At 45.8% G+C, this 24,050-nt stretch overlaps 1 protein-coding gene across 2 annotated transcripts in view; it reads right to left on the minus strand.

Annotated features, from left to right (window-relative positions):
• Nucleotides 1-2,346: 2,346 nt before the first annotated feature.
• The window catches only part of HDAC3 (histone deacetylase 3), an 86,041-nt gene continuing 64,337 nt past the window's right edge, over nucleotides 2,347-24,050 (minus strand). The window contains exons 15-16 of one of the 2 annotated variants that reach the window (XR_012250905.1): nucleotides 7,512-10,084; nucleotides 2,347-7,352 (exon numbers count right to left, since the gene is read on the minus strand). Coding sequence is in view for 1 of the 2 variants with exons in the window: in XM_073649671.1 (XP_073505772.1) it covers nucleotides 10,015-10,084 (70 nt within the window). In the remaining variant the exon portion in view is untranslated. Of the gene's footprint in view, nucleotides 10,085-24,050 lie in introns of both variants that reach the window. The other variant, XM_073649671.1, reaches the window with a different exon arrangement.

Genomic DNA, 24,050 nt, shown 5'->3' on the forward strand with positions numbered 1-24,050 from the left:
TGGCCATTAAGTTAGCTTTTGAGGAGTGGCGCCATTTTTTGGAGGGGGCAGTCCATCCGGTCACCGTCATCACCGATCACAAGAACCTGCTATATCTGGAGTCCGCGAAACGTCTGAATCCCAGACAAGCGAGGTGGTCATTGTTTTTTACCAGGTTTAATTTTGTCGTTACATATCGTCCTGGGTCAAAAAATGTAAAGGCGGATGCCTTATCTCGCAGTTTCCCTGGGGCCGGGAATACGGACGACCCGATTCCTATCCTTCAGGAGGGGGTGGTGGTTTCGGCAGTATGCTCTGAGCTGGAGGAGGAGGTATTGGAGGCTCAGGGGGACGCCCCTGTTGGACCTCCGGGGAGACTGTTTGTTCCAGATCAGTTGCGACAAAAGGTGATCGAGGCACACCATAACTCAGTTTTGGCAGGACACCCGGGGAGTAAAGCAACTGTGGATCTCCTCTCGCGTTGGTTTTGGTGGCCTAACTTACATAAGGAGGTGGTAACTTTTGTCGCGTCCTGTGGGGTTTGTGCGCGCTCTAAGACCTCACATACCCGTCCGTCTGGGGCCCTCTTACCTTTGAAGATCCCGGAGCGTCCTTGGACTCATCTGTCTATGGACTTTATTACGGACCTCCCTCCGTCTTCGGGTAAAACGGTCATACTCGTTGTAGTGGACAGGTTCAGCAAGATGGCACATTTTATCGCTCTTCCGGCTCTCCCTAATGCTAAAACTCTTGCGCAGGTGTTCATTGGGGAGATTGTGAGGCTTCACGGGGTACCCTCCGATGTGGTGTCTGATAGGGGGTCTCAGTTTGTGTCCAAGTTCTGGAAGGCGTTTTGTGCACGGCGGGGGATGCATTTGTCATTCTCATCGGCTTTTCACCCTCAGACCAATGGTCAGACGGAACGTATGAACCAGAGCTTGGAGACATATCTCCGGTGTTTTGTGTCAGAGAACCAGGAGGACTGGGCTTCTTTCTTACCTCTGGCAGAGTTTGCTCTTAATAATAGGCGGAGCGAGTCCACTGGTAAGTCCCCGTTTTTTGGGGCATATGGTTTTCACCCCCAGTTTTGTACTTTCAGTAGGGGGGGCTCTTCGGGGGTTCCTGAGGAGGAACGATTTTCCTCATCACTCGCTTCAGTATGGAGAGGGGTGCTGAAGAATCTGAATACTATGGGGAACCGATACAAACGTATGGCTGATAGGAGGAGAGTGTCTGGTCCGGACCTAAGTGTGAACGATCGGGTATGGTTGTCTACCAGGAATATTAAACTTAAGGTTCCCTCCTGGAAACTGGGTCCCAGGTTCATCGGGCCGTACAGAATCAGTTCTATTATTAATCCGGTGGCATTCCGTCTTGACCTCCCCCCTACGTTTAAAATTCACAAAGTGTTCCACAGATCGTTGCTTAAGAGGTATGTGGCGCCGGTGGTACCGTCACCTTTACCTCCCCCTCCAGTGGTGGTCAATGGTAACTTGGAGTTCCAGGTATCAAGGGTCATCGATTCACGTTTTAATCGCCGGTCCCTTCAGTACCTGGTTCATTGGAAAGGGTATGGTCCTGAGGAGAGGATGTGGGTTCCTGCGTCGGATATTAACGCAGACCGATTAGTTCGGGCCTTCCACACGACTCACCCGGATAAACCTGGCCCTGAGGGTCCGGAGGCCCCTCGTAGAAGGGGGGGTACTGTCACGGGTGTGTCGCCACGAAGATCGTCACGATTACACAGCCTGACTTCTCGCAGCTGACTTTTTGGTGCTTTGTGTTTTCGGCAGTGAGGGAGTTAATTCTCTCTCTCTCTGTGCTAGACGAGGTCCAGCCTCGCCCAGCTGCAATCAATGCTGCTGTAGTGAGTCTCCTTCAAATGCCTGCTGGTCTGTTTGGGAAGTGTCGGTGAAAGCATTTCATACAGACTTACAGAGCGGATCGTGGTATTTGGAGTTTCTGAGATAAGTGTATTTGGAGTCTTTTTCCCTTCCTCGCTTTATCATTTATCTCCTTTCCCGTTGGAGTTCCCTCTGTTGTAGTTGTGTAGTTTTTGTATGCAAGGTGGTTTTGGTTTTTCCCTTGTACTGTCTCGTTCGTCTAAGTACTGTGTGTGGGCATATTATTACTTGTCCTCTTTTGTTGTGATCGGGGTCCTTCTCAGGACTAGATTACTTAGGTGCAGGGATCCTCAGGAGGTAGGGGTTACGCTGGCGGCCTGGACCTCTGTACCTTTAACAGTACCTCCAGGTTGAGGGATTAGTCAGGGCCCCAGCTTAGGGTCAGCTTAGGCCCCCTACCTCCAGTATACAGAGACAGCGTGACAACAGGTACACTTTAAAAACTAAGCTTCACAAATGCACATAACAATTAGTTTTTTTTAATAAAACAAGAAAAAATGATGGGCGTATTAAAAATGTATATGTTGTTCCCTACATATTTACATTTGTAAATTTCCAAGAAGCATTCTTCCAGCAAGATTACTTTAGTTAAGCAAAGTGGACTGTAATGATCCGGGTCTGAATTGGATTCCTATTATTGCAACCACTAGAAGTAGCACAGGCAGGTGGCGCAGTCAGTGGGAAGCCAGAGGTCAGTACACGGGAAACAGCAGTACAATACGGAAGAGCAGCAGCAGGTGAGAGAGCTAGACCAACAGTGACTCCTAAAGCTGTACAGAAGCTTTTCCAAATTCTTTATGTACAGTTATGTGCAAAATAATAGCAGTCTAACATCACTAATGCATTTAATTACTGTTTTTGGCATTAAAGATCATAGAATATGGGAAAAAAATTCACGACAAGGAGCACGAGAGTAATAAGCAACCAACAGAATCAACCGCCATGACATGCACGCTGCTAATTGGGTGTAATTGACTCATTTAATGAAAGGGAATGGTTTCTAATTACTAGAAGTGTGGAGTTCAATTAGTGAGATGATTCATTCTGTGAAGAAACAGGTGTCAATTATGGTCCTTATTTAAGATTAGTGCCCACGATGCAGAAATGAAGCAGAAATTTTCCTGAGCATTTCTGCATCTCCTTGGCAGAAAAACGCATGCGGTTTTTACATGCGTTTTTGACGCGTATTTGCATGCGTATTTGCCGTGCGTTTTTCCAATGCATTGTATAGGCAAATCTGCATGCAGAAACGCACAAGAATTGGTCATGTCCGTATTTTTTCTGCGAGTAAAATCTGCGCAGAAAAAATACGGACCATGTGCACAGAACTTGCAGAATGTCATAGGAAGTCATGGGATAAGGTATGCAATGCGCTTCTGGAGCGTTTACGCGCTGCAAATACGCACCAAAAACGCATTGTGGGCACACAGCCTTAAAGAAGGGCAGCAAATGTTGTAGCTGCTGGTTTTAGCCCTTGCTCCGTGAGTAAAATGGGCCATTGCAGATATCGTCCCAAAGGAGAAAGAACTTTGATCAAGAAGTTGATTGGAGAGGGGAAAACGCAAAGAAGTGCAGAGAATGATTGGCTGCTTAGCTAAAAAGATTTACAATGCTTTAAAATGGCAAACAAAACCCAAAGCATGTGGCAGGAAAAGAAATACTACCATCACACATAGGCTATGTGCCCACGATGCAGAAATGAAGCAGAAAATTTCTGCAGCATTTCTGCATCTCCCTGGCAGAAAAAAAGCATTCAGATTGTGCATGCGTTTTTCCTGCAGAATACATGCGGATCCACATGCGTTTCCGCATGCAGATTGACAAGCACTTTCCAGGCGATAGCATCACTTGGACAGTGCTTGACAACTAGGTCACACTGTATAAATCCATGCAAACAGCATGGATTTATAGAGTGTGAACCGTAAAAATTAAAACAAATAAAGCTATACTCACCCCCGAGGCCCCGGCGTGGCTGCAGCGCTCGTTCCTGTCTGGTTCCCGGCTGCCGGCATATCGCGAGACAGAGCGGTGAAGGGCCTGCGGTCACATGACTGTGACGTCACCGCAGGTCCTCAAGTGATGCCGGCATTCAGAGAGAAGCCGCCGGACAGGTGAATATAACTTTATTTGTTATTTTATTCTTTTTTTACAGGTACAATGGTACCCAGGTCTGGATGAGAGTCTTCTCTCCTCCAGAACTGGGTACCATCCGCACATAGAGACGCATAGAAGCCGCTTGTAGAAATGTACAGTCGCGGTTTCTATGCGTTTCAATGCAAGTCAATGGCGGGAGTTCCGCTGCGCTACCGCAAAATTAAATGACATGCTGCGGATTTTTGTACGCAGCATAAACGCTGCGGAAAAATCCGCAGCATGTGCATAGAACATGTGGAATCCCCTTGGGGACCATGGGGTGCGGATTACCTAGCGTTTTACAAGCGTTTATGCTGCGGAAATTCCGCAGCATAAACGCTTGAAAAACGCTACGTGGGCACCCAGCCATAGATCATAGAATCACAAGAATGGAAAAGAAGCATCCAATGATCAGCTCCAGGAAGATCAAAGAAGATCTTCAGTGACCTGCGAGTCCTGCAACCATCAGAAGATGTCTATGTGAAGCCAAACTATTTACAAGAAACCCGTGTAAAGTACCATTACTGAAAAAAACGACGTGTTGAAAAGGTTCAAATATCAGTTTATACTGTAAATATTTGAGTTTGCAAATGGAAAAAACAGACACTTATTACTGTTATTCAATTTTCTTCATTTTCAGTTGAAATTTATATTTTGTTCATGTTTTGATTTGGAATTGAATGTGTCGTGCTCCCAGTGCCTTCGTATATATGGAAATAAATGCTATGAGGATTGAGCTTTTTCCCAGTTGTTTTAAACACACTATTAGTTTGCACATAACAGTAAACTGAACACCTCTATCAGAAACTACATTGTCAGGAATTCCGTGCAGTCTAAACATCTCTTTGATCGTTAATTCTGCTATTTGTTCAGCGGTAGGAACCCCTTTAGTTGGAATGAAAAGGGCCATTTTTGTGAGCCGGTCCACCACAACAAGGGGGGGCAGTTATTTCTTTAGAAGAAGCTAGGTCCACAATAAAATCTATTGAGATTGATCCCCAAGGCCTAGATGGAACTGGAAGGGGATGAAGGAGTCCTAAAGGAGACGATCGTGGTGTCTTGTTTCGTGCACATAATAAACAAGAGCTAACATTTTCTCACATCACTATACAATAAGGGTACGTGCACACGGTGCGGAATTGCTGCGGTTTTGATGCTGCGTTTTTATGCTGCGTCAAAACCGAAGTGGCCAGTTGTTAAAGCATAGTGGATGGGATTTCAAGAAATCCCATGCCCACTATGCGTTTTTTGTGCACCTGCGGAAACTGACATGAGGTGCGTTTTTCAGATAAGCAGCATGTCTATTTCTCTTGCGGAAATGTATGCGGATTTTTCCCATAGACTTGCATTAGATGAGGAAAATCTGCATGCGTAAACACCGCATGTGTGTTTTGTGTGCATTTTCACAGCGGAAATGCACACAAAAACTCTACATGATGATCAATAAAGTTTGTTTTAAAAAAACAACTATTCTTTATTTTCAAGATGAAAAACACATGCATAAAAAACACAAAAAAAGCACCAAAAACCAGAAGTAACCTAATTTGCATATTAGGTGAGGAAATGGTGCAGAAATTCTGCAGCATCAAAGCCGCAACAAATCCGCACCGTGTGCACATACCCTTAGGCCACCAAAATGAACAATAAAATAGTTTGTGTGTTTTCCTAACTGCAGGATGTCCTACAAGTTTAGAATCATGAAGTAGTTACGGGATCTCAAGTCGAGCAGTCGGGACATATAATCTGTGGTTCTGCATCCAAAACCCCTTCTTAAAAGAAAGATTTACATATTTAGAAGGATGGTTAAGAAAATAGTCATTTTGCTATCCATCTTTGAATGTTAAAATTTTTTTTAGAGTCCAGTATTCTCAAAGAATTTTTCTTGCACCAAGCTGATTAATTTTATAATTTAAGCTGGAGAAAAAAAAGCCCATTGTGCGCCTCTTTTAGACCATTTCTTAGCTGTACGGATAGCTTGAAAATTTTTGTCGTCAGTATAGACAGTCACAGGATGATAGGCTCTTTCCAAAAAAAGTCTCCATTCTGAGAAGGCAACTTAAAAGAACTTTTAGCCATTAATTTCCAATGTCATAGTTCTTTTCTGACATGGTAGGAGAAAGAAATGTACATGGATAAAGCTGCATCTGGTCTCCAATTCGTTGAGACAAAACAGTTCCCACCAGAGAGTCCAAGGCGTCTACTTTAACAAATGGCAGTTCAGGATTTGGATGGACCAGTAATGGTGCAGAAGTGAAAAGGAGTCTTTAGTTTGTCAGAAGCTACCTGTGCCCCTGGAGATCAGAAAAATGCCTTGGTTTTTTATGTGAGTGAAGTGATTGGTAAGACTATCTTCAAAAATTATTTTATGAATCTTGTGTAGAAATTTGCAAAGCCTATAAAGCGCTGGACATCTTTTACATTTCTTGGAGTAGGCCAGTCAACCATAGCTTGGATTTTCTTACAATCTGAGACCTTCTGGAAAGATGATATATCCAAGAAATTGAATCATGGTTTGTTAAAATTCACATTTTTAAGTTTGGTATATAGATGATTTTTCTGTAGATGTTCCAAAACTACCTGGACATGCCTGCATTGTTCATCCAAGGTGTCAGAAAACATAAGCATGCCATCAACATAAGTAACAAATTAATTCCACAAATCGAAACGCATTATGCATTAATGAAGTGCTGAAAAGTGGCAGGGGTGTTAAAAATGTCCAAATCTAGTTCTAAAAGGTGGCTTCCACTCATTCCCTGGGCAAATCTGTATGATATTATAGGCCCTTGGAAGATTAAGTTTGGTAAAAATCTTGGCAGAATGGAATCGCTCCAACAACTCAGGAAATAGGAGTGGGTAGCGATTTTCAACTGTAATCTTATTTATTTCTCTGTAATCAATGCATGGCCGCATGGTCAAGTCTTTCTTTTCTACAAAGAACATGGGTGCACCAGCTGGGGACAAAGAGGGTCGAATGAAGCCTCTCTCTAAATTTTCATCCAGGTATTCCCTAAGTACTTTCAAATTCTAGTTCAGAAATATTGTAAATTCGCCCAAACAGAATGTTTGCTCCTGGAAGCAATTCAATGGGGCAATCATAAGGACGACAAGGAGGTAGTTAATCAGCTTTTTTCTTACTGCAGACATCACTGAACTGCTGGTACTGAGGTAGTAATTTAACTTAACGCTGATGAGAAACCTCAGAAACTTGGATTTGTTTGAGGACCGATGGATTTGTATGACAGTTGTCCTTACAATACTCAGAAGGAAAGGTAATGGTCCTTGAGGTCCAGTTGATAGAAGGGTTAAGCATTGAAAACCAGGAAATTCATAGAATAACTGGAAATTTGGAGAATAAATAAGATGAAAATCATCAGTTTCATGATGAGGTTCAATACAGATTTCAAGTTCAATTGTCTTATGAGTAACAGGTCCAGAAGACAAAGGTGATCAATCCACAGTTTGCAAATCAATTGGCATGGATTTAGTCCTACTCACAATTCACATATGATAACATTGCAAATCCATGAAATTCCCTCCTGCTCCAGAATCTAACATGGCAAAGCATTGCATGTTATGGCTCCCAATTATGACCTGTATGGGAATGACAAAATAAGAAGATGATTAATGTATTTCGTCTTTATCCTGCAATACAGATGAGATGGATAACATAACAAAAACTTGTTTAGAAAGTTCTAGATTGCTTGCAGTCTTGGCATTTGTGAAAGCTATAGTTCTTTTTATCAGGACAGTTAATGGCAAAATGCCCAGAACCCCTACAATAGAGGCATAGATTCACTGTACGTCACCACTCCTTTACTATGGAGAAAGGTTTTTGGATTACATCAATTTGCATAGGTTCAGGCAAAATTTCCTTTTTTTTTTGTTGGATCTTCAGTGCTTATCGACTAAAGAAGTAGGAAGAGTTGCTTCCAATAACTCGCAGTCTTTCCCTTCCTTCGTTCAGTACATTTCTATTCAATCGTGCATCTGAATTGACCAAAGTCCTCCAAATTATCAGGGGTCTCAACCCAGGCAAGCTCATCCTTCACTAGCTGTGAAAATTTTCGTTGAAATTGACTCCACTGGACAGCTAATTTCCATGAGGTATCGGTCACCCAGAGATGGAATTCTGATTTGTATTCAGCAACAAAGCGCCGTCCTTGATGCAAATTATGCAATTTGGTTTCAGCTGTGGCAAAGCGACTTGGGTCATCAAAACCTTGATCCATAAGTGTGATGAAAGTATTTATGTCATTGAGAAGGTCAGTTTCCACTTAAAGCCGAGCCCATGGAAAATCCTCATTTGTCAGAAGATTAATGATTACCCTGTCCCTGGTTAAAGGAGCAGGTTGCATATGGAAGTAAATACAGCAGTGGTTAAGGAATCCTCGGTAATGGTGACTATTGCCACTGAACTTTCCGAGCAGCAAAATGCCTAGGGGTAGCACAGTCCGTGAGAAGCCAGAGGTTGCTAAATGGGAAACAGCAGTAGAATATGGAGGAGCAGCAGGTGGCACAGTCAGTGGGAAGTCAGAGGTCAGTACAAGGGAAACAGCAGTACATTATGGAGGAGCAACAGGTAGCACAGTCAGTGGGAAGTCAGAGGTCAGTACAAGGGAAACAGCAGTACATTATGGAGGAGCAGCAGGTAGCACAGTCAGTGGGAAGTCAGAGGTCAGTACAAGGGAAACAGCAGTACATTATGGAGGAGCAGCAGGTAGCATAGTCAGTGGGAAGCCAGAGGTCAGTACAAGGGAAACAGCAGTACATTGTGGAGGAGCAGCAGGTAGCATAGCCAGTGGGAAGCCAGAGGTCGGTACAAGGGAAACAGCAGTACATTATGGAGGAGCAGCAGGTAGCATAGTCAGTGGGAAGTCAGTACAAGGGAAACAGCAGTACATTATGGAGGAGCAGCAGGTAGCATAGTCAGTGGGAAGCCAGAGGTCAGTACAAGGGAAACAGCAGTACATTATGGAGGAGCAGCAGGTAGCATAGTCAGTGGGAAGCCAGAGGTCAGTACAAGGGAAACAGCAGTACATTATGGAGGAGCAGCAGGTAGCATAGTCAGTGGGAAGCCAGAGGTCGGTACAAGGGAAACAGCAGTACATTATGGAGGAGCAGCAGGTAGCATAGTCAGTGGGAAGCCAGAGGTCGGTACAAGGGAAACAGCAGTACATTATGGAGGAGCAGCAGGTAGCATAGTCAGTGGGAAGCCAGAGGTCGGTACAAGGGAAACAGCAGTACATTATGGAGGAGTAGCAGGTAGCATAGTCAGTGGGAAGCCAGAGGTCGGTACAAGGGAAGCAGCAGTATAATATGAAGGAGCAGCAGGTAGCATAGTCAGTGGGAAGACAGAGGTCGATACAAAAGAAAAAGAAGTACAATATGGAAGAGCAGCAGCAAGTGAGAGAGCTAGACTAAAGCCTGTGATATCAGTAATCTCGCAAGTAAGGAAGTGCAAGACCAGGATGTAGTCCATCAGTAACAACAGGTACTGATAGCTGAAATAGCAAGGAGCTGTCCAGACAGCTGAATAGCTCAAAAGGAAGAGCTGCTGCCTGGTGCAAAGGAATTGCCAAGCTCGAGTACTGACATGAACAGTCTCCATACAAAGAATTGCCAACTACAGACAAAACCAAGTGCTCCACAAAAAATGTCCAATTCATTTTACAACAGCTGATAAAATGATAGTAGGATTTATCAAAACAATACAACTTGTTTTGGAAGAAAATAAAAATAATAATCCGTTGCTTCAATAAAAAGTTGAGTATGTTTTCACATTTTTTTTTCTTCCTCAACTTCAACTGAACATCCAAAACCGATCCTGATCATATCAAGTGAAGTCGTTTTAAAATCCCATTAAAAAAAAATAAAAATAATGCGCATCTTTGCTGGAAAGCAAAAATTAATCTGGTCCAAAAATCTTTTTTTTTTTCTTCTAAATATAAAACTGAAGGCTCAAAAGTCTGATATATGTACAGCAACATATAGTCTTGGCTTAAATCTCAACATCACTCTCCTTGTCATTGTCATGATCCCCATCATAGAATTCATTTGAAGCTTCAGGCCTAGAAGTAATGAAATAAAATCATTAATGCAGTCATTATCCTTTTCTTCAAAAATTCTATAGCAGCTATTTATCTACTCAATTCAGTAATTAGTCAGTTAGCCAGTGTCTATATACACATAATACAATCGCAACTCCAAATAAGTTATGACGCTGTGTGAAATGTAAAGAAAACAAAAATGCAATGATGAAAACTAGTATAGCCAAAAAGTAGATTTTGGGTACCTACCGTAAAATCTCTTTCTTGGAGTCTTCATTGGGGGACACAGGAAACCATGGCATATGCTGCTGCCACTAAGAGGTTGACACTATGCAAAAAAAAAAGCAAAACTTGGCTCCTCCCAGCAGTATATACCCACCAACTGGCACAAAGCTAATCAGTTAGTGGAAAAGCAGTAGGAGAAGCAACTTGGATATAACAACACAGTACAACAAAGCATAATGAAACTCAATACAACAGTAAAGAAGGGCGGGTGCTGTGTCCCCCAATGAAGACTCCGAGAAAGAGATTTTACGGTAGGTACCCAAAATCTACTTTTCTCTTATCGCTTCATGGGAGGACACAGTAAACCATGGGATGTCCAAAAGCAGGCCCAAGGGTGAGAAAGAAGAATTACCCTCAAGTCAGAACTCGGGCCACTGTAGCCTGCAGGACCTTTCCACCAAGGTTCGCATCCGAAGAGGGATAGGTATGAACCCTGTAGAACTTGGCAAATGTATGAATGGATGACAAAAGCTGCAAGGCTGACGCCTGGCGTCAGACCGCCCAGGAGGCCCCCATTGCTCGGGTAGAATGTGCAGTGATCCTGAGCGGACGCATTCGTTCCTTCAGTCGGTAAGCTTCCAGAATGGCTGAACGGACCCAGCGGGAGATGATTGCCCTGGAGGCAGGAAGACTCTTCCGTGGACCCTCGGGAATGATGAATAGAGAATCTGCATGTCTGAAAGACACCGTCCTGGAAAGGTAAAGATGAAGAGCTCTTACTAGATCCAGTTTGTTTTGTGAATCACTCCCAGGGATGAGAGGGAGCTGGACAAAAGGAAAGAAGTATGGTATCCTCATTGAGATGAAAGGCGGAAACCACCTTAGGAAGAAGGGATGGAACAGGCCGTAGCACTACCTTGTCCTGAAGAAAGATGAGGTAAGGAAAACAACAGGAGAGAGCTGCCAACTTGGAGACTCGCCTGATAGAGGTAATGGCAACTAGGAAAGCAACCTTCCAAGAAAGAAATATAGAAGAGACTTCCTGCAGTGGCTCAAAAGGAGGTCCCTGGAGGACATCGAGCACTAGGTTGAGATCCCAGGGCTCTACTAGCGGTCGATAAGGAGGAATTTAATGAGCGACTCCATGAATGAAGGTCTTGATTTGTCGGTGAGAAGCAAGATTCCGTTGGAAGAGAATCGAAAGAGCAGACACTTGTTCCTTAATAGAAGTAAGACACAATCCGGATTCCAGACCTGAGTGTAAAAAGGACAAAATGGATGGTAGATGAAAAACCATCGGAGGGGTCCGGTTAGTGTCGCATCAGTGGAAAAAGGCTTTCCAGACACAGTGGTAGATGCGAGAAGAGGAAGGTTTTCTTGCCTTGATAATGGTCTGAACGATCTAATCAGAGAAACCTGCAGCCTTCAGAACCGCGGCCTCAACAGCCATGCCGTTAATTTGAGCGACTGAGAATTCTGGTGGAAAAGGGACCCCTGCGACAAAAGGTCTGGAAGATCCGGGAGTTTTCATGGAGTGTCTGGGAGGAGATAAATCACCTCTGCGTACCAGGGTCTTCTGGGACAGTCTGGAGCGATGAGAATGACGGGAACTCCCTCTGGTTTGATCTTTTTGACAACCATAGGAATCAGAGGTAGGGGTGGAAACACGGCCCACAACAGGATCTGAGCTACTTCTGACATTATCGCTTGGTGATTGACATATGCCAACGCTGTGGCGTTGTCGGACTGGACTTGAATCGGATAACGGCAGAGGAAGTTCTGCCAGTGAAGGAGAGCCAGAAAGATTGCCCTGAGCGCTAAAATGTTGATTGGAAGGGATGACTCCTGAGCATTCCACCGACCCTGGACTGTTAAATCCTGAAAGACTGCCCCACAGGCGATTAAGCAGGCATCCGTTGTAACAATCTTCCAACGAGGAGGAAGAAATGATCTTCCGAGATGAATTAGGGGGAGGGACACTCCCACCATTTCAGGGACCTCTTTATTTGCGGTTGAATTGTGACTAGCCGATCCAGATAGCAGATTGACCTATCCCATCTCGCTAGGAGAAACAGTTGAAGAGGGTGTGTATGGAATTGGGAGAATGGAACTGCCTCCATAGAGGCTATCATCTTGCCGCCCATTACGCTCATACAGAAACGGAGGGAACGAGGTGAGGAGTAGAGATGAGCGTTGTTCGACTCGAACTGTTCGCCAATCTCAAATTCGAGCTGTTTTGGGCGGTGTTCGAGCCGTTCGGCGAACACGAACGATTTGAGAAAAATTCGGCTATTCGAGGTTATGTTCGATAACTGTTCGTGCACCAAAATCATAACTGGATTTTTTCTCAGTAATGATGAAAATTAATGTTAATACGCAGTTTGAGTGTACAGCGGGGTGGGGGGAGGGGCAGGGGATGGATCTCTGCAGGAATAATGAAGATCTCCATTTTTTTTCTCTTTCCCGCATTTACAGTGGGGAGGTGCAATCTGTCAGCCTATCAGCAGCGCACACACGGAGCGAAGTGCTTTTTTTCACACAAGCAAGGGCATGTGTCATTGGCAGTGTATGTCACATGTCCTTGCCCTATAAGACCAAGCCATTTTCCCCTTCGCCCACATTTTCTCACTGCTGCAGCTGCGTGTTAGACGGCACCGCTGTTGCTGTGTGCGCTATACCTTGTTAATTTCAAGCCAATTTTCGCACAAATCTACAGATAGCTTGGGAGTAGGGAATAGTTGTGATTGCAGTCCTTTTAAGGACTAGGTTACAGCATTTCCTACGACTTTTATCAGGCAGGTCTGTGCTCTTAAATAGATAGATTGTGGGAGTAAAGACTAATTGTAATTGCATTCCTTTTCAGGACTAGGTTACATCAGTTCCTATCAGTTTTTGCCAGGCAGGTCTGTGCCAGTGCTGTGCAAGTTTTTTTCACAGCATTTGGCTGAATCTAGCAAAGCTAATCCTTTTTGGCCTATTGCAGAGTGTGTTAGTCAGTGGAGTAGCCTATCTGTGTTGCAAGATATACCACCTGTGTATAGAATACCAATTTTTTTACTGCACCTAGTGAAGTAAAATCTTTTGTGCATAGCATCATTCTATTAGTCCATCTATACTGACCTCCATCAGGTTGCAAATTGAATATAATTTTTTTCTGCATCTAGCTCTGAAAAAATATTTGGGCTTCTAGCAGTGTGTGGGACTTGTTCTATTAGTCCATCTATACTGACCTCCATCAGGTTGCAAACTGAATATAATTTTTTTCTGCATCTAGCTCTGAAAAAATATTTGGCCTTCTAGCAGTGTGTGGGACTTGTTCTATTAGTCCATCTATACTGACCTCCATCACGCTGCAAATTCAAAATAATTTTTTGTCTGCATCTAGCTCTGAAAAAATATTTGGCCTTCTAGCAGTGTGTGGGACTTTCTCTATTAGTCCATCTATACTGACCTCCATCAGGCTGCAAATTAAAAATAATTTTTATCTGCATCTACCTCTGAAAAAATATTTGGCCTTCTAGCTGTGTGTGGGACTTGTTCTATTAGTCCATCTATACTGACCTCCATCAGGTTGCAAACTGAATATATTTTTTTTCTGCATCTACCTCTGAAAAAATATTGGGCTTCTAGCTGTGTGTGGGACTTGTTCTATTAATCCATCTATACAGACCTCAATCAGGTTGCAAACTGAATATAATTTTTTTCTGCATCTACCTCTGAAAAAATATTTGGGCTTCTAGCTGTGTGTGGGACTTGTTCTATTAGTCCATCTATACTGACCTTCATCAGGTTGCAAACTGAATATAATTTTTTTCTGCATCTAGCTCTGAAAAAATATTTGGCCTTCTAGCAGTGTGTGGGACTTTCTCTATTAGTCCATCTAAACTGACCTCCATCAGGTTGCAAATTAAAAATAATTTTTTGTCTGCATCTAGCTCTGAAAAAATATTTGGGCTTCTAGCTGTGTGTGGGACTTTCTCTATTAGTCCATCTATACTGACCTCCATCAGGTTGCAAACTGAATACAATTTTTTTCTGCATCTACCTCTGAAAAAATATTTGGGCTTCTAGCTGTGTGTGGGACTTGTTCTATTAATCCATCTATACTGACCTCCATCAGGTTGCAAACTGAATATATTTTTTTCTGCATCTACCTCTGAAAAAATATTGGGCTTCTAGCTGTGTGTGGGACTTGTTCTATTAATCCATTTATACAGACCTCCATCAGGTTGCAAACTGAATATATTTTTTTCTGCATCTACCTCTGAAAAAATATTGGGCTTCTAGCTGTGTGTGGGACTTGTTGTATTAGTCCATCTATACAGACCTCCATCAGGTTGCAAATTGAATATAATTTTTTTCTGCATCTAACCCAGCCAATAGTTTTGGCCTAATACCACAGTTTGGCCACTCAGCTCTGCTCGGTTCCCATCCATTGTTTTTTTGTGCAAACAACTCCAGAGTTGTGAATTAGTTAACCACCAAAATGAGTGGAAAAAGGCCTGCTGCTGGTGGAAAGGGGAATAGGCGTGTTGGGAAGGGGAAAAAAGGTTGTGTCCGTGGGGTAGGTGTTAAAGCAACAGTAACATCTGCAGAAGAAAGACCATCTTCCAGCCAAACTAAAATGTCTACTTCTTTTAGCGGACAATGTGAAAAGATCCCTTTCTTACGGCCACGCCAATCGCTACAAATTCCAGATGAGGCACAAAAACAGCAGGTGCTTCAACGGATATCAAGTGCTCCTTTAAGTGGGCTCTCCTCCACATCAACTTCAACATCACAAATACTCCAGTCCTCAAAGGTGTCACCCCAATCGCACTTGCTTCCTCACAGCTCCCAAATCTCCAGCTGCTCGTCTGAGTATGAAGTAGAACAGATGGTTGAGTCTGCAGAGCTGTTTACTCATACTATAGCCTGGGAATCAGAGGTCGACTCCAGCGCTTCTGTGAATCCAGACGAGGAAATGATCTGCACTGATGCCCAGAATCTTTATGAGTCGGATCCAGGACCAGACGCAGAAGGTTCTGACTATAATGTAGACCCTCATTCCCAAACTGTAACTCCTGTTGGTGGAGACAATGAGGAAGACGATGATAAGACTCAAATACCTGATTGGAGCGACAACTTTAGTTTTTTGTCAGGGCAGGAACAGGTTGGCTCTGAGGACGACGGGTGTGATAACGCACAGGGTGATGATGATGAGGTTGGAGATCCCACTTACTGTCAACCCACAGTCAGCCAAGAGATGAGGTCAGCAGAGGAGGTGGAGGAAGATGCTAGTGACGACGAGGTCAGGTTGCGCCTTCCTGGACAGAGACGTAGTACTGGAAGCATGTCAACAACTGCATCCTCAAACACAACTCTGCCTCTCACCACAAGTCGTGGTGGCTCTTCAGGTCGCATGGGTGCTAAGCCTTGCATAGCCTGGGCATTTTTTCAGATCGATAAAGATGACCCAACTCGTGTTATCTGTAACATTTGTCAGCAAAAGCTAAGTAGAGGCCAAAAAATACATAGTTTGAGTACTTCATGCATGAACCGGCACATGGACATGAAGCATAAGTTGCAGTGGGAAGGTCAGTGTGCTACAATGCGGCCTAGCCGGCCGGGCCAGCCACCGTCAGCCATATCTTGTGCATCCGCGGCCTCTTCATCCTCTGTGACTGGGGGGACAGCAGTCACACCTGTTTTGGGGCGCAGACCTGCCACCTCTTTACCCGCAACAGCCAGCGTGATTGGCAGGTCATCATTTTCTTTGGAGGTGGTAACACCAGCTGGTGTTGAGCGCTGTCCGACATCGATAGCACCACCTTTGGATCAAGGCAACCTAACATGTCCGCCTGCATGTTCCTCACAGACCGGCAGTTTGCCGGGGACACCCTTATCAACCCCGTCTAAGCACAATAGCCAGCCCTCGGTCCCTCAGATGTGGACAAGTAAAAGACCATTTCCTCCTAGCCATGAGAAAGCTAAGAGGTTGAATTTCACCATCTGCAAGCTCTTGGCTACAGAAATGCTGCCTTTCCGCCTGGTGGACACAGAGGATTTTCGAGACCTTATGTCCGTCGCAGTGCCCCAGTACCAGATGCCCAGTCGGCACTACTTCTCAAAGAAAGGTGTGCCTGCGCTCCACCAGCATGTCGCACACAACATCACCGCTTCTTTGAGAAACTCTGTGTGTGACAGGGTGCATTTCACCACAGACACTTGGACGAGTAGGCATGGACAGGGGCGTTACATGTCGCTGACTGGGCACTGGGTAACTATGGTGACAGCAGGACAAGGGGCTGCTGTCCAAGTCTTGCCGTCCCCACGAGTTGTGCGTCAATCCTCTTTATGTCAAAGTTCCTCCACTGCTTCTGCCTCCTCAACCTCCTCTCGGTCTTCCACCTGCACCCAAAGCCTGTCTGGTCATGCCACAAGCTTTCTAACTGCGCAGAAGGGATCCTGCACACCTCCTTACTATGCTGGCAGTAGGGCTCAACGTCATCAGGCGGTTTTTACTTTGAAATGTCTGGGAAATGTGAGTCACACAGCTGAGGAGTTGTGGTCAGCTCTGGAGAACCAATTTCATGAATGGTTGTCTCCACTGGACCTGAAACCAGGGAAGGCCGTGTGCGACAATGCTGCAAACCTGGGTGCGGCCCTTCGCCGGGGCAATGTCTCACACGTGCCTTGTATGGCTCACGTGTTGAACCTGGTTGTCCAGCAATTTTTAGCCCACTATCCCAGACTAGATGGCCTTCTGCAGAGGGCACGGTCGCTGTGTGCTCACTTCCGCCGTTCGCATCCCGCAGCTCAGCGACTTACATCTCTACAGAAGTCGTTGGGCCTGCCACTTCACCGGCTAAAATGCGATGTGCCTACCCGGTGGAATTCAACTCTGCACATGTTGCAGCGACTGTGGCAGCACCAACAAGCCCTGGTGCAATACGTTCTGACGTATAGCCTGGGCCAACGAGATTCAGAGGTGGGGCAAATCACGCTGGAGGAGTGGTCTCAGATCAGGGACCTATGCACCCTTCTGCACAGTTTTGAAATGGCGACGAAGATGTTTAGTGCTGACGATGCCATTATCAGCATGACTATTCCGGTGATTTACATGCTGGAGCACATGTTAAACAGAATTCGGAGTCAGGTGGTGGCACAAGAGGAGGTGGAGGAAGTAGAGGAGGAGGAGTTGTATGCGGAAGGGCTAACATCTGCAAGGTCCAGACGGTCGGCAGCACCAAGGCGGCAGGCATGTGAGGGTGGGGGAGATGGTTTTACCAGGGCGCATGGTAGCAGCCAAACTAGTGAGGAAGGTGCAGGAGCCCAGGAAGAAGTGGAGGATGAACTGATGGAAGACTCATCAGATGAGGGAGACCTTGATCACATTTCTGTTGTGCGAGGTTGGGGGGAGAGGACAGAGGAAGGAAGCATGATTGTTACCTCGCCACCAACACAACAGGGACTTGGTGCTCCTGGATGCGCAACACACATGAGTGCCTTCTTGCTGCACTACCTGCAACATGACCCTCGAATTGTGAGAATTAGAAATAATCCTGACTACTGGGTTGCCACACTGTTAGATCCCCGGTACAAAAGTAAATTTGCAGAAATTATTCCAGCCATAGAAAGGGATGCACGCATACAGGAGTATCAGCAGAGACTGTTGCAGAACCTTACATGTGCTTTTCCACAAAATACCAGTGGTGCACGTAGTGAATCTCACAGTTCCAACTTGCCAACCGTGGGACCGTCAAGTGTTCAGCACTCAAACCGTAACAGAACCACAGTATCTGCTGGTAACATCAATTTTGCGGAATCATTTCACCACTTTTTTAGCCCATCCTTTGCAAGGCCACAGGAGACAAGAAGTCTGACACATAGTCAACGCCTAGAGACGATGGTACAGGAGTATCTCCAGTAAACATTGAAGCCATGACTGTGTCACTGGACCCTTGCTCTTTTTGGGCTTCCAATCTGGATAAATGACCGGAGCTAGCCACTTACGCCTTGGAGATCTTGTCATGCCCCGCAGCCAGCGTTCTGTCTGAACGTGTGTTCAGCGCTGCTGGTGGTGTGCTGACAGATAAGCGCACGCGGCTCTCCACTGATAATGTAGACAGACTCACGTTCATAAAGATGAACAAATCATGGATCCGAAACGACTTTTCTACCCCTGTGTCATCCTGGGGAGAGTAAAGCTTGATGATTGGTTAAAATCACCTCACCAACCGTTTTAAGCTTTCAAATTACTAATCATGTTTATCTGTATCTTGGCTGGAAAATAATTTGGGCTTTGTAGCAGTGTGCAGCACTGATTCTATTAGGCCATCTATAATAAGCTCCACCAGATTTAAAATTACTAATCATGTTTATCTGTATCTTGACTGGAAAATAATTTGGGCTTTGTAGCAGTGTGCAGCACTGATCCTATTAGGCCATCTATACTAAGCTCCACCAGATTTAAAATTAATAATAATTTTTAGCTGCATCTAGCCCGGAAAATAATTTTGGAGCTCCGAGATGCGCAAGACACATAAGTGCCTTCTTGCTGCACTACCTGCAACATGACCCTCATATTGTCAGAATTCGAAGTAATCATGACTACTGGGTTGCCACACTCTTAGATCCCCCAAACTTTTCGATCAACCTTTTCATTTTAATAAAGACCAAAAAAATGGTCATTTTTGAAATTATAAGCATTAGCAGGTTATTAGAAACTGAAATCAAACAGTTTTCAACTCAAAACTTTATTCTAGGTGATGTTACATTTTCACATAGGACCCCTTGTTCGAAAGGAGCTTCTGAACTCTCTCGTCCATTGAATTTGTCAGGTTTTGGATGGTTTCTGCTTCAATTGTTTTGCATGAGGACAGAATACCCTCCCAGAGCTGTTGCTTAGATGTGAACTGCCTCCCGCCATCATAGACACTCCTTTTGATGATGCTCCAGAGGTTCTGAATGGGGTAGAGGTCAGGGGAGCATGGGGGTCACACCATAAGTTTGTCCCCTTTTATGCCCATATCAGCCAGAGATGCAGATGTTTTATGTGCAGCATGAGATGGTGCATTATCATGCAAAAAAATGATCTTGCTGTGAAATACACGGTTCTTCTTCTTGAACCATGGCAGGAAGTGCTGTTTGAGAAAATCCACATACATTATGGAGTTCATCTTTAGCGCCTTCAGGGATCCTAAAGGGGCCGACAATCTCTCTCCCCATGATTCCAGCCCAAAACATTACTCCACCTCCTCCTTGTTGGCGCTGTAGCCGTGTTTGCGTGGGGTGTCCATCAACCAGCCATCCTCCACTCCATCCATCTGGACCATCGAGCGCTGCACGGCACTCATCCGTGAACAAAACAGTTTTGAAATCAGTCTTCATGTAATGTTTGGCCCACTGGAGCCGTTTCTGCTTGTGTGAAGTGGATAGAGGAGGTCGACAGGATGACGTATGCACAGCTGCAAACCTCTGAAGGACCCTGCATCTTGTTGTTCGGGGGGACGTTGGAGGCACCAGCAGCTTCAAAAACTTGTCTGCTGCTATGACAAGGCTTTTTTGCCGCTGCTCTTTTAACCTGACGTAATTGCCTGAAGGAAAGAGTCCTCAATTTGCCCTTATCAGCACGCACACGTGTGTACTGTGAATCAGCTACATACTTCTTGATTGCCAAGACACTTCATCCTGATCATCGCACAATGTTGATTGTAGTCATGCCTTGACCTAAACACTCCACAATTTGTTGCTTCTCAGCAGCCGACACATCCTTTTTCTTTCCCATTTTGGCAGAAAATGTAGGCTGCTTAATAATGTGAGACAGCCTTCTTAAGTAGTCTTGCCTTTCATTGGACACACCTGCCAAACTAATTAGCACAGGTGTCTGCAATTGCTTACAGTGATATAAAGAGCCCTGACACACATCACCATCAATGAGTTTAACTGACAAACAAACAAATTCTTCCCTTATCACTCCTAAACACTTTTTGCATAATAATTTGGAACACAGTGTACATGTCCTTTTCCACAAAACACCAGTGGTTCACGTAGTGAATCTTACAGTTCTAACTTGCCAACCGTGGTCTGTATGGAGTTGTTCAATAAAGGGCCCAAAATTAAGATAACATAGATGGGAGAGGTCTCTATGAATAGGAATTCCTAAGTATTTGATACCCTGTGAGGGCCAGGCAAAGGGAAAGTTGGACTGGATGGAATCCTATATGGATTTGGGGAGGGAGACATCGAGGGCCTCAGACTTCGCTGCATTGATTTTAAAATTTGACCATGTAACAAAGTGATCTATTTCAGCCATAACAGCATGGATGGATATATGTGATTGAGTGATATATACTAGGACATCATCAGCAAATAGAGAGCACTTGTACTCGGTGTCTCCCACCTCAATCCACCTAATATTGGGGTTATGGCGAATTGATGAGAGCAGGTGCTCCGTCACTAGGATGTATAAGAGAGGGGACAGAGGACATCCCTGCCTTGTCCCATTGGTGATTGTGAAAGGTGATGAAAATGTTCTGATGCACCCCCTGGGCCTTGGGACACCCGGAGCAGGACCCTTTTTGGTGGATGCTGGTGGTTGTAGTCTTCGTGGCGGCGACCCGGTTCCGTGGCTCAGGGTGGTCAAACCAGTGGAGGAACTATTTATGTGATTTTGATGTTTAAATGTCCGACTACGCCACCCGTGGATTGCAGTCAGAGTGAACCGCCGCTGCAGGGCAGACCGCTGAGGCTGGTGTTGTGGGTGCAGCAGAGCGTAGCATAACTCCCCATGGGAGGAGTATAGCCTCAGGGCAGTGTATGCGGAGGATGGGGGTGATGGTGCAGGGCAGCAGCAGTAACGACACGGAGTCAGTGATGCAGTCCAGGGCCTTTACTCACAGTTCTTATTATCCAGACCACGTCTGCAGGTAACGGCTGCCCACGTCGTACTGTGCTCACCAGGTGAGGGGCTCAGACAACTCCCAGTTAACTTTGGAGCACTTCACAGGACCCCCTTTGTGTGTCCTTTGTCTGGCCTTTCTTACCAACACTTCTGTCCGGCTGCCTCGGGCCTCCTCTTGGTAAACTTGGCGCCAGTTTCCCTGACCCTATGTGGTGCCTTCCTAGCGGGTGTAGCGAGGGGCTGCGCCACATAAAATGTCACAGCCTCCGGTTTCTAGCTGAGGGTCGTTTCCTGCCTCCACTAGTTTCGGGGACCGGTCTCCCCCTTTGGCCTGACCCCTCCACGCAGGTGGATTCGGGCGTGCGGTGGCGACTCGCCCGTCCGCACCCCTGGGATCCCTTCTTTCCTCGTTCCTGGAGCCTTCTCCGCTCCTCTTCCTTCCTTCTCCCTCTTCCAGGCCTGGGCCTCTGTTACTAGGCCCGCCTCCGGAGCAGAGCTCATGCAGAGCCCCTGCTCCCTGCCACTTCTGCTCAGACTTCTCTGCACTGAACTAAGATGGTGCCCACCTTTTATACTCCCTTCTCAATGCACCCAGGAACTGCTTCCTCCCTGCTCCTGCACTACAGGGTTCCCCTTCCTCAGTGTTCTCTCCCCCCACTCCAGCCAGGGACAGGGACTGTCTTGCCCATCTCAGAGGCATATCGGTCGCCCTGCCCCACGGCAATGTGGTGTAATGCATGCAGGTGTCGGGTCCTGATCCACACTCCATCCTTACCTGAGAGTGAGATATCACACCTCTGGGTGAGGTGCAATACCTCTGTAGCAACCGAGCCCTCAGGCTGCTACAGTTCCATTTATCTTCAGCCTAGGTGACGTATTGTGATACAGGGCCGTGATTTTGGCTATAAAAGGGTCCGCTAGACCCCTACCCCAAGCTTTTTAAGAGAATCATATATGGCGTGCCAGGAGACTCTATGGAATGCTTTCTCAGCATCCAACGAGAGTATCTAATTACAAATTTTTAACTGCATCTAGCCCAGGAAATACTTTGTGCCTAGTAGCAGTGTCTGCTAGTCAGCGGATTATCCCGGCTGTTAAGCAAGCTACACCACCTGTAGCTTGGACACTTAATTTTTTCAAAGGAAATGCTTCGGGACCACGGGATACTCAGTGAAGAGCATCAGGAGGCACCCCAAGGCATAGGGGCTGGGACTGGCAGTAGGATGCCTTGCGGTGGACAGCCGAGCTCGATCCTTATAAAAGCTTTTTAACTGCAGCAGCTTTAGTGGACGCTACTGGAGCTGGAATTACGCGGCTGCTGGCATGAGACTTGCCCTCCAATAGATCCTTGTAAATGGATTTAAAGTGTATTCATTCAAATTAGAGAGACAATTTAAATTAAAAAGCTTAGAGCTGCCTCCACCACAGGGGGGCTCGCTCGACCCACCAGCGGACAGGCACCAGTATTGGGAGAGGGGGGCTGGCCGTCAGGGTTCACCGCGGCTCTGGCACAAACCCGGTGACACGGAGGTGGCACGGGCAGGAGCGGACTGAACGTGTCGGCTTCTCACTTTTTGGATTTTAGAAGGGCATGACATGCCTATATCTGTGTCTCCCCTTCCTTTTACTCCTCCACCTCTTTTCTTTTCGCATGTCTATATGTACTTGTCACTTTTCCATGTGTTAGTTGTGTCTTCTGAGCAGTTTGTCAGCTTTTGGACACCTTTGAAGGTGTTTTCTATGTGTTTCTATGTGTTTTTGTTTGCCTGCCATTGGTTTTAACGGTGTTCGAAGGTGTTCGACGAACCGAACCGAACTCGAACACTACGGGGGTGGCTCAACACTAGTGAGGAGCCTCTGAGAAAGCGAGTCCCTTGCACTAGGGTCAAGAACTTTTCCTCGGGGAGGACGACTTTCGCTCGAGCGGTGTCAAAAAGCATTCCTAGGAAAACAATGAGCTGGACCGGGGTCAAAGACGACTTTGCGGTGTTGATGATCCTGCCGAGATGAGAGAGGGTGTCCAGAGAAATCTGTAGACTCTCGAAACACGCTGAGGGGGAAGCGCTTTGATGAGAATGTCGTCTAGACAGGGCGTGTCAAGGATGCCCCTGTTGCGGAGAATGGCCATAACTGTCGCCATTATCTTTGTGAATACCCTGGGTGTGGTGGCAAGCCCAAAAGGAAGTGCCGTGAACTGGAAGGGAGATTCCTGGATTGCGAAGCGAAGGAATCTCTGATGTGAAGGGAAAATGGGTATGTGCAGGTAAGCATCCTGAATGTCCACGGAACAAAGGAATTCCCCGGGTTCCATGGAAGCTATCACTGAGCGAAGGGACTCCATTCTGAAGTGACGCAGCCGGACATGTTTGTTCAATATTTTGAGGTCCAGGATTGGACGAACCGAGCCGTCCTTCTTTGGGACCACAAACAGGATTGAATAAGAATCCTGGAAAGTGTTTCAATGGAGGATCTGGAATGATTACGCCAGCCTTGGAGAGCGAGTCAATGGCCCCGAAAAACGGGGGAAACGTTCTTTGGTGGGCGGGACTGGAAAAAACGATAATGAGGACGGGTGGAAAATTCTATTTTGTAACCGTAGGAAACGACGTCCCGGACCCAGGCATCGCTGACTACTGAGAGACACTCATCTCGGAAAAGAAGAAGCTGTCCGCCCACCCTGGGAGGCTCCCCAGGTGGGAGCGACCCGTCATGTTGAGAAAAAAATCTGTAGGAGCCGGTTCTTGTAGACCGGCGCTGGTGGGATCTGGGGCGCCAAGAAGGAGTTGGCTTAAAAGAAGGTCTTTTCTTCTGATGATGGACTGGAGACTTGTCCTGTCTGTTGCTGTTGTGGGCTTGGAACCTTCGAAAGGGATGGAA

The sequence above is a fragment of the Phyllobates terribilis genome, unplaced genomic scaffold, assembly GCF_046119375.1.
Source record: "Phyllobates terribilis strain yellow unplaced genomic scaffold, ASM4611937v1 Scaffold_10__3_contigs__length_209671492, whole genome shotgun sequence".
Classification (NCBI taxonomy): Eukaryota; Metazoa; Chordata; class Amphibia; order Anura; family Dendrobatidae; genus Phyllobates; species Phyllobates terribilis.